General features: G+C 38.5%; 1 protein-coding gene across 1 annotated transcript in view; it reads right to left on the reverse strand.

Moving 5' to 3' along the window:
* Nucleotides 1–427: 427 nt before the first annotated feature.
* LOC113096673 (serine/threonine-protein kinase D3-like) overlaps nt 428–15,208 on the reverse strand; it is a 15,700-nt gene continuing 919 nt past the window's right edge. The window contains exons 3-18 of the mRNA XM_026262083.1: nt 7,714–7,852; nt 7,485–7,616; nt 6,035–6,189; nt 5,753–5,957; nt 5,431–5,508; nt 4,519–4,633; nt 4,311–4,434; nt 4,121–4,198; nt 3,789–4,002; nt 3,181–3,209; nt 2,915–3,094; nt 2,660–2,821; nt 1,565–1,663; nt 1,039–1,306; nt 829–914; nt 428–736 (exon numbers count right to left, since the gene is read on the reverse strand). Of these exons, the coding sequence (XP_026117868.1) occupies nt 554–736; nt 829–914; nt 1,039–1,306; nt 1,565–1,663; nt 2,660–2,821; nt 2,915–3,094; nt 3,181–3,209; nt 3,789–4,002; nt 4,121–4,198; nt 4,311–4,434; nt 4,519–4,633; nt 5,431–5,508; nt 5,753–5,957; nt 6,035–6,189; nt 7,485–7,616; nt 7,714–7,852 (2,247 nt within the window). The 3' untranslated portion in view covers nt 428–553. The remainder of the gene's footprint in view (nt 737–828; nt 915–1,038; nt 1,307–1,564; nt 1,664–2,659; nt 2,822–2,914; nt 3,095–3,180; nt 3,210–3,788; nt 4,003–4,120; nt 4,199–4,310; nt 4,435–4,518; nt 4,634–5,430; nt 5,509–5,752; nt 5,958–6,034; nt 6,190–7,484; nt 7,617–7,713; nt 7,853–15,208) is intronic.

The raw sequence follows: 15,208 nt of genomic DNA on the forward strand, positions 1-15,208 counted from the left end.
GTTACTAAAATAAGAGTCCCTTGAGGAACGACTGCAAACCACTTATCTCTAATAAAGAACATAGTCATATATAGAGCTGTGATGCAACGCAATAAAGGCAAAGGTGATATCGATTGGTTAATATCCCTGGATTTAATCCAGTGGATTATGTTTGATTTAAACATGAAATCTAATATATCATTTTATAATTTAGAATTGACAACAACAACTTAAAAAGTATTCTTGTTAAATTGGTTAGCCTGAAATAATAACATAACATAACATAACATAACATAACATAACATAACATAACATAACATAACATAACATAACATAACATAACATAACATTACATAAAATATAAATGTATAATGTATTAATTTATTCTATTAATTTAACTTGGTACATACTTTTAGTTTCCAAGAAAAACAAACTCATACAAATGGTTAATATTTTCTTTTTTTATTGAAAAACATGTCAAACATGAAATCAAACCCTAATAATTACATATACAACACAGCATATTCACAATTGCTGATATAATACAATATTCACAGCTGTACTAATGTAAGATCTAAGTGTCTGATGGCTGTTGTTTCTGCTCTTCACTTGCTGCTGCGTCTGCTAGATGTTCAGGGAAACTGAGGCCTTTCTCCAGAGCGTGGGCTCTCCAGCGCTCGTCATCCGCCTCGTGCGTGAGATAGCGGTATCCCATCCGCTGCTCAAACTCACGCAGGTCACACCACATCTGGAAGTTCTGCAGCAGGAGAAACAGATGAGACACGCATACATCACTCAATGTCCTGAAATGACTTCAACCTGAAACGACTTTGAAGAAAGTCCCCAGACCTGAAACCATGGATGACCCATGGCTTTGCCGACACTGAACCTGCGTCTCACCACCACCTGCAGCAGGTTATTAATCAGGTTCACCGCTGAGAGAGAGAGAGGGAGAGAGAGAAACACGAAACAGAAAGAACTGAACCACCCGAAGCCTGATTGCAGCTTTTTATCGTTCACAAAATAAATAAATATTAAAAAAGGTAATTTGGTTCTTACCCTCCAGGGAGATGAGGGACCACGGCTGGCGTGGATACATGAACGAAGCATTAGTGATCTGCTGATTGATGTCCTCGTCCTCGTTGAAAGGGAACGTCCCACTCAGACTGACGTATAAAATCACGCCCACGGCCCACATGTCCAGAGAGCGATTGTAACGCTTGCTACAGATGACCTCCGGAGCCAGATACGCCGGCGTCCCGACGAGAGTGTGCCTGAACGACTTCTGCCCGATGATGCGAGCGAAACCGAAGTCACACAGTTTGACCTGAAACAGACGCCACGTGTGAGCACATGTAGGACTTTGACTTCACACATTCATGCATTCGGCAGATACTTTGATGCAAAGTGATCTACATTCAGAACAATAGCACAGAATTCAGTCAATTTCATTGCACAAAAATATTATGCATTGGGTTTTTGCATTCCCTATAAAGCTTAAAAGCAATCCCTAAACACCTGCATCTCTACATGCAGTTCTAGACTTGACTTTAAGAGTAAAGAGCCACACATGACAGTATCAGACCTGAGGAAAAGGTTCAGGTGAAGCCAGCAGCACGTTTTCTGGTTTCAGGTCACAGTGTGCGACGTCCCTCATGTGCAGGTACCGCAGAGCCTCCAAAACCTGCAACACCCACCACAGACGGACAGGTCAGCACACACCACAGCACGACTACAGCTGGGTAACTGGGAAGAACATTTGAATAATTAAAGAATTAATGGAAAGATTCCCCTCTGTTTTATTATTAGCATGATCTGTACGGCTCCATGAAGAACCTTTAACATCCACCGAGTCTTTCCATCCAACAAAAGGTCCTTTGTAGTGGAAACCGATTCTTTAGATGAGTAAAATGTTCTTCTCACTAAGAAAGCAGTGTCGTTTTTAGTAAGAACTGGTTACTGAAAGAGTCTTTGAGGAACTAAACATGGTTCTTCTATGGAATTGCTACAAAGCTCGCTTTGTTAGCTTTATTTTGTGCATGACCTATAGGAAGTGGAGGAATGTGAAACTCACGCACGACTGTTTTCAACAGTGATAATAATCAGAAATCTGTCTTGAGCAGTAAATCAGAATATTAGAGTGATTTCTGAAGATCATGTGACACTGGAGACTGGAGGAATGAGGCTGAAAATACAGCTGCGCATCACAGGAATAAATTACATTTTAATACATATTACAATAGAAAATGGTTATTTAAATTGTTAAAAAATTTCACTATTTTTATAATAAAAAAATACAGTCTTAATGAGCTTAAGAGTGTTAATGTAAAAACAACCGTCAAATAATGTCCTGTATAAGGTGTTCAAAAAAACATTAGTTATGAAAAGAACAAGTTTAATTCAAGTTTACTTGTATAGCGCGTTTCCGGATACAAATCATTGCAAAGCAACTTTAAAGAAAATACAGTTTCTACAATATTTAGTAGTAGTTTATCAGTGATGACTGTCAGTTTATGTGCATATGACAGAAATGTTAGGAAAAATTAATAAAAGACGTGGTCAACCAGAGGATGAACATTATTTACAGCAATTATTATATGATGCAATCACACTTGAAGCAATATTTGGTGGTTCAGTATGTTGTTTCAGGGCTAGCATCATCTGAGGTCCTGAGTTTTACCTGAGTGACCAGGAAGCGTGTGGTGCGTTCAGTCAGACGTCCGTTCTCGTGAGATAAGATCATCTCTAACATATCACCGTGGAGCTTCTCCATCACAACGAAAGTGTATTCCTTTGTCTTAAACATCCCTTCTAGATTAATGACTCCTGGATGAGACAGTCTCTGAAACACACACACACACGAGGACGATAAAACAACAACTAAAACAACACAATCGTTTGAGTTTTTGGGGGAAATGTCTTCTTGAACTCTTACCTGCAATATGGAGACCTCATTTTTGGATTGTTCCTCCTGTTTAGTGGGAAATCTTGTTTTATCGATGACTTTAATTGCGACCGGACGTCCCGTGTGTCTGTGAGTGCCTCCGTAAACCACGCCGAACTGACCCGAGCCCAACACCTCATCAGAGAAGATCTGATAGAGCTCACTGATGTCCTGCAACACACACATTCAGACTCCAATCCCTCTTTGAAACACTGGTTATTTCAGAAATAGTTTTATGATAAATAACCAAGTCTCACCTGCGTCTCCTCACTGCTCTTTCCATCACCTGAAAAGAGAGAAGGTGACATTTTATTTGACATTATAGACAACATGAAAGATGTAGTTGAGTTTGTTTCTTCACTTGTTCACCACTGGATCCTCTGCAGTGAATGGGTGCCGTCAGAACGAGAGTCCAAACAGCTGATAAAAACATAACAGTAATCCATTCGACAATCAAAATCCACCCACAAATTTGTTTAGAGCTGTTTTGACTTTTAAACTGCGCAGATGTCTCTCCTGATTCAGACAAAATGACTTTTCACTAGAAGAAGTGCAATTATGAATTATGGACTTGTATTTTAACCAGAAGCAATACTTTAAAGTAAAAAAAAAAAAACTGTAGAAATGGATTGGTTGCTTACTAACACAAAGCTTTTCACTTCTCTAGACATTAACTGATGAACCGGAGTGGTGTGGATTATTGTGATGTGTTTATCAGCTGTTTGGACTCTCGTTTTGACGGCACCCATTCACTGCAGAGCATCCAGTGGTGAACAAGTGATGCAATGCTACATTTCTCCACATCTGTTCTGACGAACAAACTTCTTGAACAGTCTGAGGGTTTGGAAATTATATTATTATTAACCGGTGTCGTTTGTGGTTTGGCACACGCTGCCCTGCACCGGTCTGAGGGCCTGACCGAGAGCCGACTCCCACGACGGGCCGTCCTGATCCGCAAACACACAGTACACCAGAGATACGGTCACCAGCTCGAACGAGTGTGAGCTATTGCCTGTCAGCACCGGAACAGTGAGCTGAGCCGGACCTCGAACCTGCAGCACCTCTGACAGAGAGAGCTCCTGAAATCAAGAACACAGCGACATTAAAAACTTAATGACGAACACTGCGTCAGATGTTGCTCTATTTCTCATTATGAAGGGTTAAAGGTGACATGATGCATTATAAACACTCACAAACCTTATAGTACTTATTGCTGATTTCATTCGGGAACATGGTGATACATTTCCCATCTAATACCCAGTAGTGACGTTTTCTCTGAAAAGAAAAAATATTTGTAATATATAATATATATATATATATATAAGTTAAAAAAAATACATATATATATATATATATATATATATATATATGGATAAGAGTGTCTCACCAGTGTGTCAGTGTTGGTGTGATGGATCAACCAGCCTTTCTTCAGCACTCCACTGTTTCTTCTCTTGATGTGTTTGACCGACTGCACCACTCGCATCAGAGGGATATTAACACTGAAACACGGCCTGACACACACACACACACACACAGAGGTGAACACCTGGGCTCAGTCTGCAGCTGCTCTGATCAGGTGAGATGTGGATCCTTACGCATTGGGCGTCTGCAGCGGCGTCACATCTGTGACCGGCGGGTCTTTATATCGCAGCTCTTCATACAGATCGTTCACTGACACCACCGTCGAGTTCTCATCAGACTCACAAGACTCTGAAAACACAGTACACTCGCTTAAAGACCACAAAAGACAGAAATAAAGACATTGCATTCAGTAAAATCATATTATACAATGTTTTACAGCACCAGTCATACAGAAAGAGGGACACAACAAGACTCATACTATGTTAATATACTACACATATTTTAGACATTTGACATCGTATTTATTTATTTATTTATTTTCCATGTGTAATTTGTATATTTATTTATGCATTTTAAACTATATTTAACTGCTATATTCGGCTCACTTAGGCTACATTAATTTGATTAAAAAAAACTTTTTCAATTTAAAATATCTGTAAGGTAATATATAAGGTAATATTTCTTAAAATATAATTTATTCTTTTGAAGGAAAGCTGAATTTTCTGCATTGTTACTCGTGTCTCCAGTCTTACATGATCCTTCAGAATACACTGAACTTGAAAACAGTTGTTGCTTTATGTTTTTGTGGAAACCATGATACATTTTATTTTTCAGGAATCAATAAAACATTATATATATGTCTTTACTGTCACTTTCAATCAATTTAATTCATCCCTGCTGAATAAAAGTGTTATTTCTTCTTAAAAAAATAATAAAATAATAGATTTTTTAATGTCCAAGAATGCACTGATTTATGCAAAATTGAGTAATTAAGCAAAATAACAGACTACCTTTAATTAATGCTGATGTAAAAAAAAAAAAAAAAAAAAAAAAAAAAAAAAGTATGTCTCTATAGTGGTGGACTCAAAAACTAAAACATCCTAGAAGTAGGAAGAAAATTATTTAAAAAAAAAAATCTAACTGACCTTCTCCGTTTGCTTTCTCACCCCTGCATTCAGGAGGAACGAGAGTCTCACACCTGCGATGACAGTTAAACTTACAGTCTGGAGAGAAACACAGAGAGAAAGGAAGATGTTACACTGAGAAACACTGCTGAAGGAGACCAAAACAACCCTAGCCAATCAGCAGTAAGGGGCGTGTCCATTCATGATGGGGGCGGGACTAGCAAGATAGGGGTGTGGTCCTGTTGGTTTGTTTTACTGATTTAATAACTTTCTCAGTATCAATGTTCGAGAGACACAACTATGTGTTTTCTTTCACGCTGAATGTTTTGAGGTGATCTCTCACCGGAGCACTGCATGCCCTGTCTGAAGAGGCCCTTGAGCAGCCGGAAGCAGTACTGGCAGACCGTGGGTTTGGTGTAGGTGTGAATGTGGAAGGTGTGCGGGACGCGCGGCTGGGCCTCCTTCCCCTCCGACAGCCCCACAGACACCGGCACGTCGGCCCAGGACGGAGGACGCGAGCGTGAGCACGGCGGCTTCGACATGCTGATCTGAGGGAGAAAACAGAGGTTTTCAGGGAGCACTTCAAACCCCTCGCTGAAACATAAGCGTCGGTTGGGATCGTCACCTCCTCCAGACTCCCGCCCGTGTGACTGGAGAGCGACGGGGTGCGCGGTCGTCCGGGGGGAAACAGCGACAGACTCGGGCCGCAGCGGCGGTACACACGAGAGCAGTCGTTGGGCAGCTTAAACGCACAGCGCTTGTGGAAATCCAGACCGCAGCCTGCAGAGAGCAAGTCAAAGAAACTCTCAAACACCTCGCTTTTCAGACTTCAAAACACTCTTAGAGGGACACTCCATCCCAAATTCACAATTTCGTCATGAAAACCGGGAGGCTTGTGGCTGTCCCATAGACTGTCAAATAAATAACACGAAATAAACAAAGCTTTTATGGGTTTGGAACGACAAGGGGGTAAGTGATTAATGACGAAAATTTCATTTTGGAGTGGAGTATCTTATAATGCAACAAAAATAGTATGGCACTAAGCAAAAAATTTAATGTTTTCAATAAAAAAATATTTATAAATAACATAATACATCTAAAAAGTATAATAACTATAAATACAAAAAATAAGCAATTAAGCTATATAACAAAATGCAAATATTATGTATTAATCTTTGTTTTAATGCATGTTAATTACTGCAAATTTCAGTGTTAAACAACTTAATGCAACTAAAGTAAAACTACACATCATGCCCTAGATGGCATTTAAATGACTGTTTATACATAAAATCAATATAGTACAAATTTATATTGTAGTTATAAAAAAAAAAATTGATCAATAAATAAATATGCAATCAAATATAATGTAACTTCAGTTCAATAAATATTTTAAGTATTAAATAAATGAGCAATTAAGTAATAAATCTAAACATTAACAAGAATGCAGAAAATAATGTCATAGAAACTAAGCAAATCTAATAAATGTAAATGCATATTTCTAAATATTATAATTATATTATAAATATGAATATAACTAAAGCAAAAATATTAGAATAAATATTATATAATAATTAAATTAATAGATAGATGGATAAACTCTTCATAACAACAAATATATTGTTTAAACAAGATAATATGACAAAAGGAATAACAAACATCATGGCATAAAAACTAAGCAAAAATAAATCAAATAATACATAATTTAGAACAATATAATTTATTATTAGGAGTATATTAAATAAGAAACATCAATATCATAATAATATAAATATTAAGTGATAAACAAACAATAAAGCAAGGGTTATAAGACTTCATTTTACTGCATTTTAAGTATTTAACGTAGTCTTACTTTTAAAAAACAAACAAACAAACGTCTGCACACCATTGGCTCCAAAGATGCAAAACAATTTAATAATGGACTTCACACAAGGTTATGTTTCGAGTTCACAGGCTCTTTTCGTAAGACAAGAGTCTATGGCGCACTGACTTTTATTAGTTTTTCTGTCAGGCACCCACTTTTGGGCATTTTTTGCTATTGATGTGCGTGCATTGGTTTTGTCTTCACGTAGTCATACCTTCACATTTCAGGCCCTGTCGGACGAGTCCCCATAACATCTCACCGCAGTAGTGACAAAACGTAGGTGTGCGATACGAATGGACAGCCAAAGAATGTGGGCGGTACTTAGTCTCAGTCACTGAAGTCGTTCCTATAGGAATCAACATGATTGACAGCTGTCAGCATCATCTGCAGTGATAAATAATGTGTGTGTGTGTGTGTGTGTGTGTGTGTGTGTGTTGACTGACCAGCGAGCACCACCTCCAGCAGATCTCCATCCCGTATTTCGTGTTTCTCAGTGAGTCTCTGTAAGATTTGTTCTGTGTTCGGCTCATGTCTGAATAGCAGCAGCTTCTCACCGAGACCCACCACACTGCACTCCGGAGCCTTAAACACACACACACACACACACACACACACACTCAAACATTAAACACACACTGGCTATTTGATCTGAATTGAACTCTGGAGTGCATGACACTTGCACACTGTCAAAAAGATGCAAATGATTTAAAAAATGACAGAAAAGTATAATAAATCTAAATGTAATGTGAAATATCATTATGCATAAAAAGTAATAACAAACATAGTCATAGAAAGTAAGTTAAAAACGTAAAATATAATTAGATCGTAAGTACACCGTGGCAGCGGTCATGACAGCACTTCAGTAAATCCCTTCTTTTGTGAAGACCGAAGAGTGTAAAGACAATCGATAATCTCTTTTTCCTCCTACTCGTTTCATTTCTGTTTCAGCTTTATAACCATTTCTCATTGTGTGTTTCCAGATCCCTACTATCTCTACCACTCACAAACCACGCATCACACAATGTAGACAGCACAATCTTAACATCCTGCACACTTTGCACGATCAACATCTTTTGATGATTCTGGATCAACATTACTTTCCAGAAATACATACATAACCCAATCCCCACCCCTAAACCTAACCCTAAGCATAATTTATTCCTAAAATCAGAGGGAAATGATAGCTGATTAACAAGAGTGTAGAAGCACTGAATCCTGATTGTAAGCCTAAAACGGACATTTCCTGAAAAGTGAATCCTTAATTCTGATTGGTTGATTGGAATGATGTTCCAGGATCAACAAGGATGTTGATCCAGGAACATGTTGTACTTGGTGAAATCACGCTCACCGTCTGCTAATACACTACTTTCTTTTTCTACTGGTCTCTGGAATTGCCAGTCTGCTGCTGTAAACAAAGCCAATATCATTACTTCTATTATTAGTCATTCAAAGCTTAATCTCATGGCCCTAACAGAGACCTGGATCAGAGGACACTGCTACCCCTGCAGCACTCTCCAATAATTTCTCATTTTCCCACTCTCCCCGTTTGACTGGAAGAGGTGGAGGTACTGGTCTGCTCATCTCTAATAATTGGAAATGTAATCCTTTACCATCTTTGGGTATCAACAGCTCCTTTGAATCCCATTCAGTTACTGTTACCTACCCTCTTTAAATAATTTGTTTAGTTGTCTATCGACCCCCAGGACCACTAGTTAACTTTTTGGATGAATTAGATGTGTTGCTCTCAACTTTTTCTGAGGATGGTACTCCCCTAGTTATGCTTGGAGATTTCAACATTCATCTAGATAAACCTCTGTCTGCTGATTTCCACTCTGTGCTTGCCTCTTTTGATCTCAAACGAGTGTCAACTACTGCTACTCACAAACCAACTGGACAGTATTTATACACGACACTGCTCTCGTCGGATCACTTCCTCCTCAATCTTAACCTCAACAGGGTCCCTGACACATCACTTGACTTACCCCTCCACACGTCATCTTTCAATGTAACCTACCCTCGCCTTTACCCTCCCAACTATCTGCAATGATTTCATCTTCACTTCCTTCCTATAAAATGTTTGCATCTTTTGATACTAACAGTGCTACTGATACTTTCTGCTCCACTCTTACATCCTGTTTAGACATTGTTTGCCCCTTATCTTCCAGGCCAGCCCGTAACACCCCCTTGGTTATCTGATGTTCTACGCGAACACCGTTCTAAGCTTAGAGCTGCTGTAAGGGTGTGGCACAAGTCCAAAAATACTACTGACCTTATTGTGTATCAGTCACTCCTCTCTTCCTTCTCTGCTAATGTCTCCACTGCTAAAATGACATACTACCATAACATAAATTAACAATTCATCTAACTATTGCATGCTTTTAAAAAAAAAAATCCTCACTTCTTTGTCCTCCTCCTCCCCCTCCTTCTTCATCTCTAATAGCTGACACCTTTGCCACATTTTTCATTAATAAAATTAAACCCATCAGTGCACAATTTTCCACCCCAAAATCAGTCAAGCTCCTATCACCAGCATGCATACCCTCATTTACATCCTTCTCTTCACTCTCTGAGGCAGAAGTCTCCAAACTCATCCTTTCTAATCATCCTACTACTTGCCCACTTGATTTCTCACACAGAACAACCTCCTTGACAGCAAACAATCTGGCTTCAGAAGTGGACGTTCTACTGAGACTGCCTTGCCCTAAGACTGGCAAGAGCGGAATCCAAATCTTCAGTACTTATCCTGCTTGATCTGTCCGCTGCTTTGGACACGGTTAACCACCAGATCCTCCTATCAACGCTACTGGCGAAAGGCATCTCAGGAACCACACTTCAGTGGTTTGAGTCTTACCTATCAGATAGGTCCTTCAAAGTATCTAGGAGAGGTGAGGTGTCCAAGTCCCAACATCTAAGTACTGGGGTGCCTCAGGGCTCAGTTCTTGGACCACTTCTCTTCTCTGTCTACATGGCATCATTAGGTTCTGTCATTCAGAAACATGGCTTTTCATACCACTGCTATGCTGATGACACTCAACTCTACCTCTCATTCCATCCTGATGATCCGACGGTAGCTATTCGCGTCTCAGCTTGTCTAACAGACATAACTCCTTCAAAAACAGCCAGAAGCCTTGGAGTTATGATTGATGATCAGCTGACTTTCTCAGACCACATTGCTAAAACGGTCCGATCCTGCAGATTTTCTTTATTCAACATGAAGAAGATCAGACCCTTTCTTTCGGAACATGCTGCACAACTCCTTGTTCAAGCTCTTGTTCTGTCCAGGCTGGACTGTTGCAATGCCCTCTTGCAGGTCTTCCAACCAGTTCTATCAAACCTCTTTATATTATATATATATATATATATATATATATATATATATATATATATATATATATATATATATATATATATATAAAATATTGAAATATTTTAAAATACAATTTATATAATAAATAATACTTTTGCATTAATCTTTAATGCAACAAATGCAATACCAATCTTCATGTCAAAAACAGACAGACAAACAGACAAATGAATAAATGAAATCATCATAACTCAAAAATACTGTTTTAACTTTCATAATACAACAGAAGTAAAACAAAACATCAGGTTATTGATAAATAATGAAGAAAAAGCATCAAATTACTTAAGACTTCTAGCATTCTTTAACAAAGACTTATACTACTAATTTATTTAATTTAAAATATTTTTGAATGCATTTATGAAATTTTGAATCAAGCTGGTTTTAAGAGCTTGTGCTAGATTGTTAAATTAATATCAGAAATTTGCCCCTCAAGAATACAGCAAACACTGAAAAACTACTCAGACACACACATGCACACACACAAACACCCAAATGTACATGCACACACACACACACGTGTACACGTACACACGCACACAGTGTGAGCAGACCATTAAGCACAGAAACTCTTTGTCATGTCTATTCTCTTCTACATTGCGTAAAATATCTAATATAATCACAACCACACATCCATGCAGACCCCTGCTGGGCACAAACACTACTTTAAGAAACATGTACATTGAGTCTGTGTCTGAAACCGCAGGTCTAATCATGGCGATCAGCATCATCAGATGAGGGTGAAAGTGGGTCAGATCACGTTGGCCCTGTAGCGGCTGAACTCTCTCATGCTGACGGATCTTAAATGTCAATCATTCGCTTCTCAATTCCAACGGATGTGAGTCAAACTGAGACTCTCCTCAATAACTCACACCTGATATTCAATCCAAGGACTGTGAACTCTGAACACATTAACTGTATTAAAAACATAAGCTATTTTTTTAAGCTAACAGTATTGAGACTACAAAATCATGAGTGCTTGTGCCAAAGTAAATTGTTTACATGCCTAAATAAACGAAAGTGGGGTAAACGTTTAGCAGCTGCCACATGTAGTTCTGCAAGATGTATGTTAAAGATCACTTCATCTGGAAAACATCTTCTGTGTACAAACATCTGACAGACGTCTTTAAGATTTCAGTTTTGCATGCATTTTAAATCATAAACATCTTAAAGACACCTTCTAAACGTCTGATAGAAAACGTCCTGTAGACGTATTGCAGATAAACATACATAAAAAAAAAAATACATCTTGCAGACATCAAACAGACGTCTCTGTAATGTTTGTGTGCTATCAGGGATGTTCTCTTCTATATGCGAAACTTTGCAAAAACGCCCAGGAATCTTTTTTGCTTTAATGAATATTTTTTACAAATTTGCATTATTTATTTATTGATTGATGTGAATTGCAGCGATAGGGGGCAATCTTTTAATGATCGCACTAAAACTTTGGGATTACAGGGTTGTGGGGAAATACATAATAATAACCCTATATTTTGTTTTAACGTCTATTTCAAAAATTACTTCATTAGCTCATATTTGCAGCTTCTTGGTACCGCAACAGAGCTTTCTTTGTACTTTAGGCCTTCCTCTTCCACATCAGCTTCAAACAGCATTCAACTTCCTGTTTGAGACTAAACACTGAAGAACGTCTGAGAACCCCACCGAACACACTCACTCTCAACCTGAATGCATGACAAACAGACAAAAAAGGGCGAAAGTAAAAGCAGATCTCAAAGGAAAAAATAAACTGCTTGCTCGATGATACTTTAACGATAAGACTTCGGGGTGTTAAAGCCACTTGAAAGGTCAAAAAATTTGAGAAACGCACAATCAAACTGCATTTCCGTTCCACCCTGTTACACACGACTCAAGAAGCTGGTCAGGGTGTCTCTTTGTTGTGGTGCTGCGCAGATGTGAAGTGTTTACCTCATTTTCAGATCACTGGAGCTTCTGGAAACACTGTCAAAATGGGATACGCTTTTACTAGCGTACAGTGTCTTTACCTGCAGAAGGGTCGTTCACAAGCTGTGCATGTGCACTGAAGATGCCTCATGGCTAGCATTCCCCTGATAGCACATGTACATCACGGAGACGTCTATTTGACGTCTGCAAGACGTATCTTTTAGCGTCTTTTCTCATCTGTGATACGTTTATAGGATGTTTCCTATTGGATGTCAAATAGACGTTTTGAAGATGTTTATGAGTTAGAATGCATGTAAAACTGGCATCTTAAAGACGTCTATGAGATGTTTGTACACAGAAGATGTAGCGATCTTTAATAGACATCTTGCAGACGTATGTGTGCTGTCTGGGTTCTAAGCTAAGCTAAGGATCGTAGGCAGTGTTTTCTCTTTTTTAAGGTAACCAGGTATTTCGATGTGAGAAACCACTGGAAACGATTCAATGCATGAGTGAACTGTCTGAATGAATCAAAAGGACTCATAAACAATTTAAACCTTTTTTTTCAAACAGTTTTACAGATTAGATCAAAAGTGATTCATTTTCGAATCTGGCATCGTCTGATTTATAACAGTTGATGGTGAAATGTTTTCAAGTTTAAAAAAAAACCCGGAAGTGAGCTATTTGCTTCTAGAGTGCTAGACTTTTGAGAATAGCCGCTCCTGGAAAATATCTGATGCTAAAATAACAATATTTTCATATAACCGTATTTCTGAAACAACTGAAATTTAACATGCGTTCATGAAGGTCAGTCTGTTTGTGTGTATGTGTGTGTGTGTGTGTGTGAGATGATCCTGTCCCACTACAGTGGAAACGATACCATAAGGAGGTCAAGCTGAGAAAAAGGTGTGTTTGTGTGTGAGTGAGTGTGTTAGGGGAAGAGTCTGTGGTTGGAAAGTTACATGCAGATGCTGAGAACCACAGCGGACAAACAGAGAGGCGGCCGCAGGGGGAGAGATGCTGAAGGAGGGCTTAGCTACTGACGAGCGTGCGCGCGCGCGCACGCGTGTGTGTGTGTGTGTGTGTGTGTGAGAGAGAGAGAATGTTTGAGTAGCACCCAATTCAGTAGCATCTCAACACACACTGTCTTTTACTTCCTCTTCTTTCACAGAAACAAAGAGGTGTGAATTCTTTAAATATTTTTTTAAAACGGTTCATAAAAAAAGTGCACACCAAGGTCCCATCCTAAGACGAGCATTAATATTGATCATACTTGCATCTACCCAGGACAACCTGGACACCGCACGACAATCTGCTAAAAATCGCTCTGAGCATCTTAGTTATCACTTAGCAATAACCTTGCATCCATCCGGAACAACTTAGCAACCTGCTAAAACTACGCTGAGCCACTTAATGACCTCATAGCAGCACACTTAAAGCTCTGATAAAAATTGGCCAGTGACAGTCAATAATCAAGGACTGAACTGAAGGTGAACTCGGACTGCATGTTGGTTTTTATGCACCTCTTGTGAACCAATCATTGTTTAAACCACCAGCAAATGAATGAATAATGTCTTTTTACGCACTAAGGCAGAAGATACAGTACATCTGATGAATCCCTGTGGCCTGCTAACGTCCCTATTTAAAACTGAAAGTCTTAAAGCAATGAAAAGGTGCTTTTGTTGTTGGAGCGAGAGACTACTGTCCAGGCGGCTGTGTTGCAGTGGTTTGCTTGGACTGTCTGTGTGAGCTTGACCTTTATGACTGTGGAAAGCATCCTTACTGAAGTCACTGTCAGTAATGCTGCCATTAGAGTGGGTGTTTTCTGACACTGCATGAACGTGCAAGCACATACAGGAATAGTTGACCAAATATGTCAATTCTGTCATCATCTATCCAAAGTGTACCTACATTTAAATTGTAAATGATATCAAATGTAGCTCTCAAATCTCAGCCACATTCACGTGCATTCAGAACGTGTTGCACCTGATTTGACGTATTTGAACATTTATGATGAGTACAATTATTTTCAACATTCAAAACTATTGTATTGTATTATAATCAGTGCTGGGTTCATTACAGATTACAAAATTAGGTACTTGTAATTACAGTATACTATATTTTAAAATGCATAATCATAATCAGATTACGGTTACTTTTTATGGATTACATGATTACATTATTCAAGACTTTTGGCGTGTAATGTCATTGCTGTTAATGTTTGTTCAGATAATGCAAATGTTTTTGTCAGCCAAACCCCTTAGACATAAAATATTTACTTGAAATATCTCAGAGGAAGTTCATATTTCAATAACTGAACGACACATTTTCATGTTTAAAGTTCACCGATGTTAGTCAATGGACACATTGAAATGCAGGTAAACTAAATTCTATTTTCAACGTTCAACCGTTTAATTTATTTAATTATTAGCTAACTCACAAACCCAACTAAAAGAAGTCTAAAAAAGCATTATCTAAAATTAGCAACCCAGATTTAGTTTCTAAGTACAGTTTTCACCGTGTAATCTGTAATCAGTAACGGATTACATTTGTAAGTAATCCACAAACTAGTGCATTTTGAGCTTGAGTGCCCCATTCACTCAAATGTAGCAGGTATGTTTTACTGTGAACTATTTCTTTAAAATGTTAACGTCACCATTTCAAAAGTTTTAGTTCTG

The sequence above is a fragment of the Carassius auratus genome, unplaced genomic scaffold (assembly GCF_003368295.1).
Source record: "Carassius auratus strain Wakin unplaced genomic scaffold, ASM336829v1 scaf_tig00216014, whole genome shotgun sequence".
Taxonomy (NCBI): domain Eukaryota; kingdom Metazoa; phylum Chordata; class Actinopteri; order Cypriniformes; family Cyprinidae; genus Carassius; species Carassius auratus.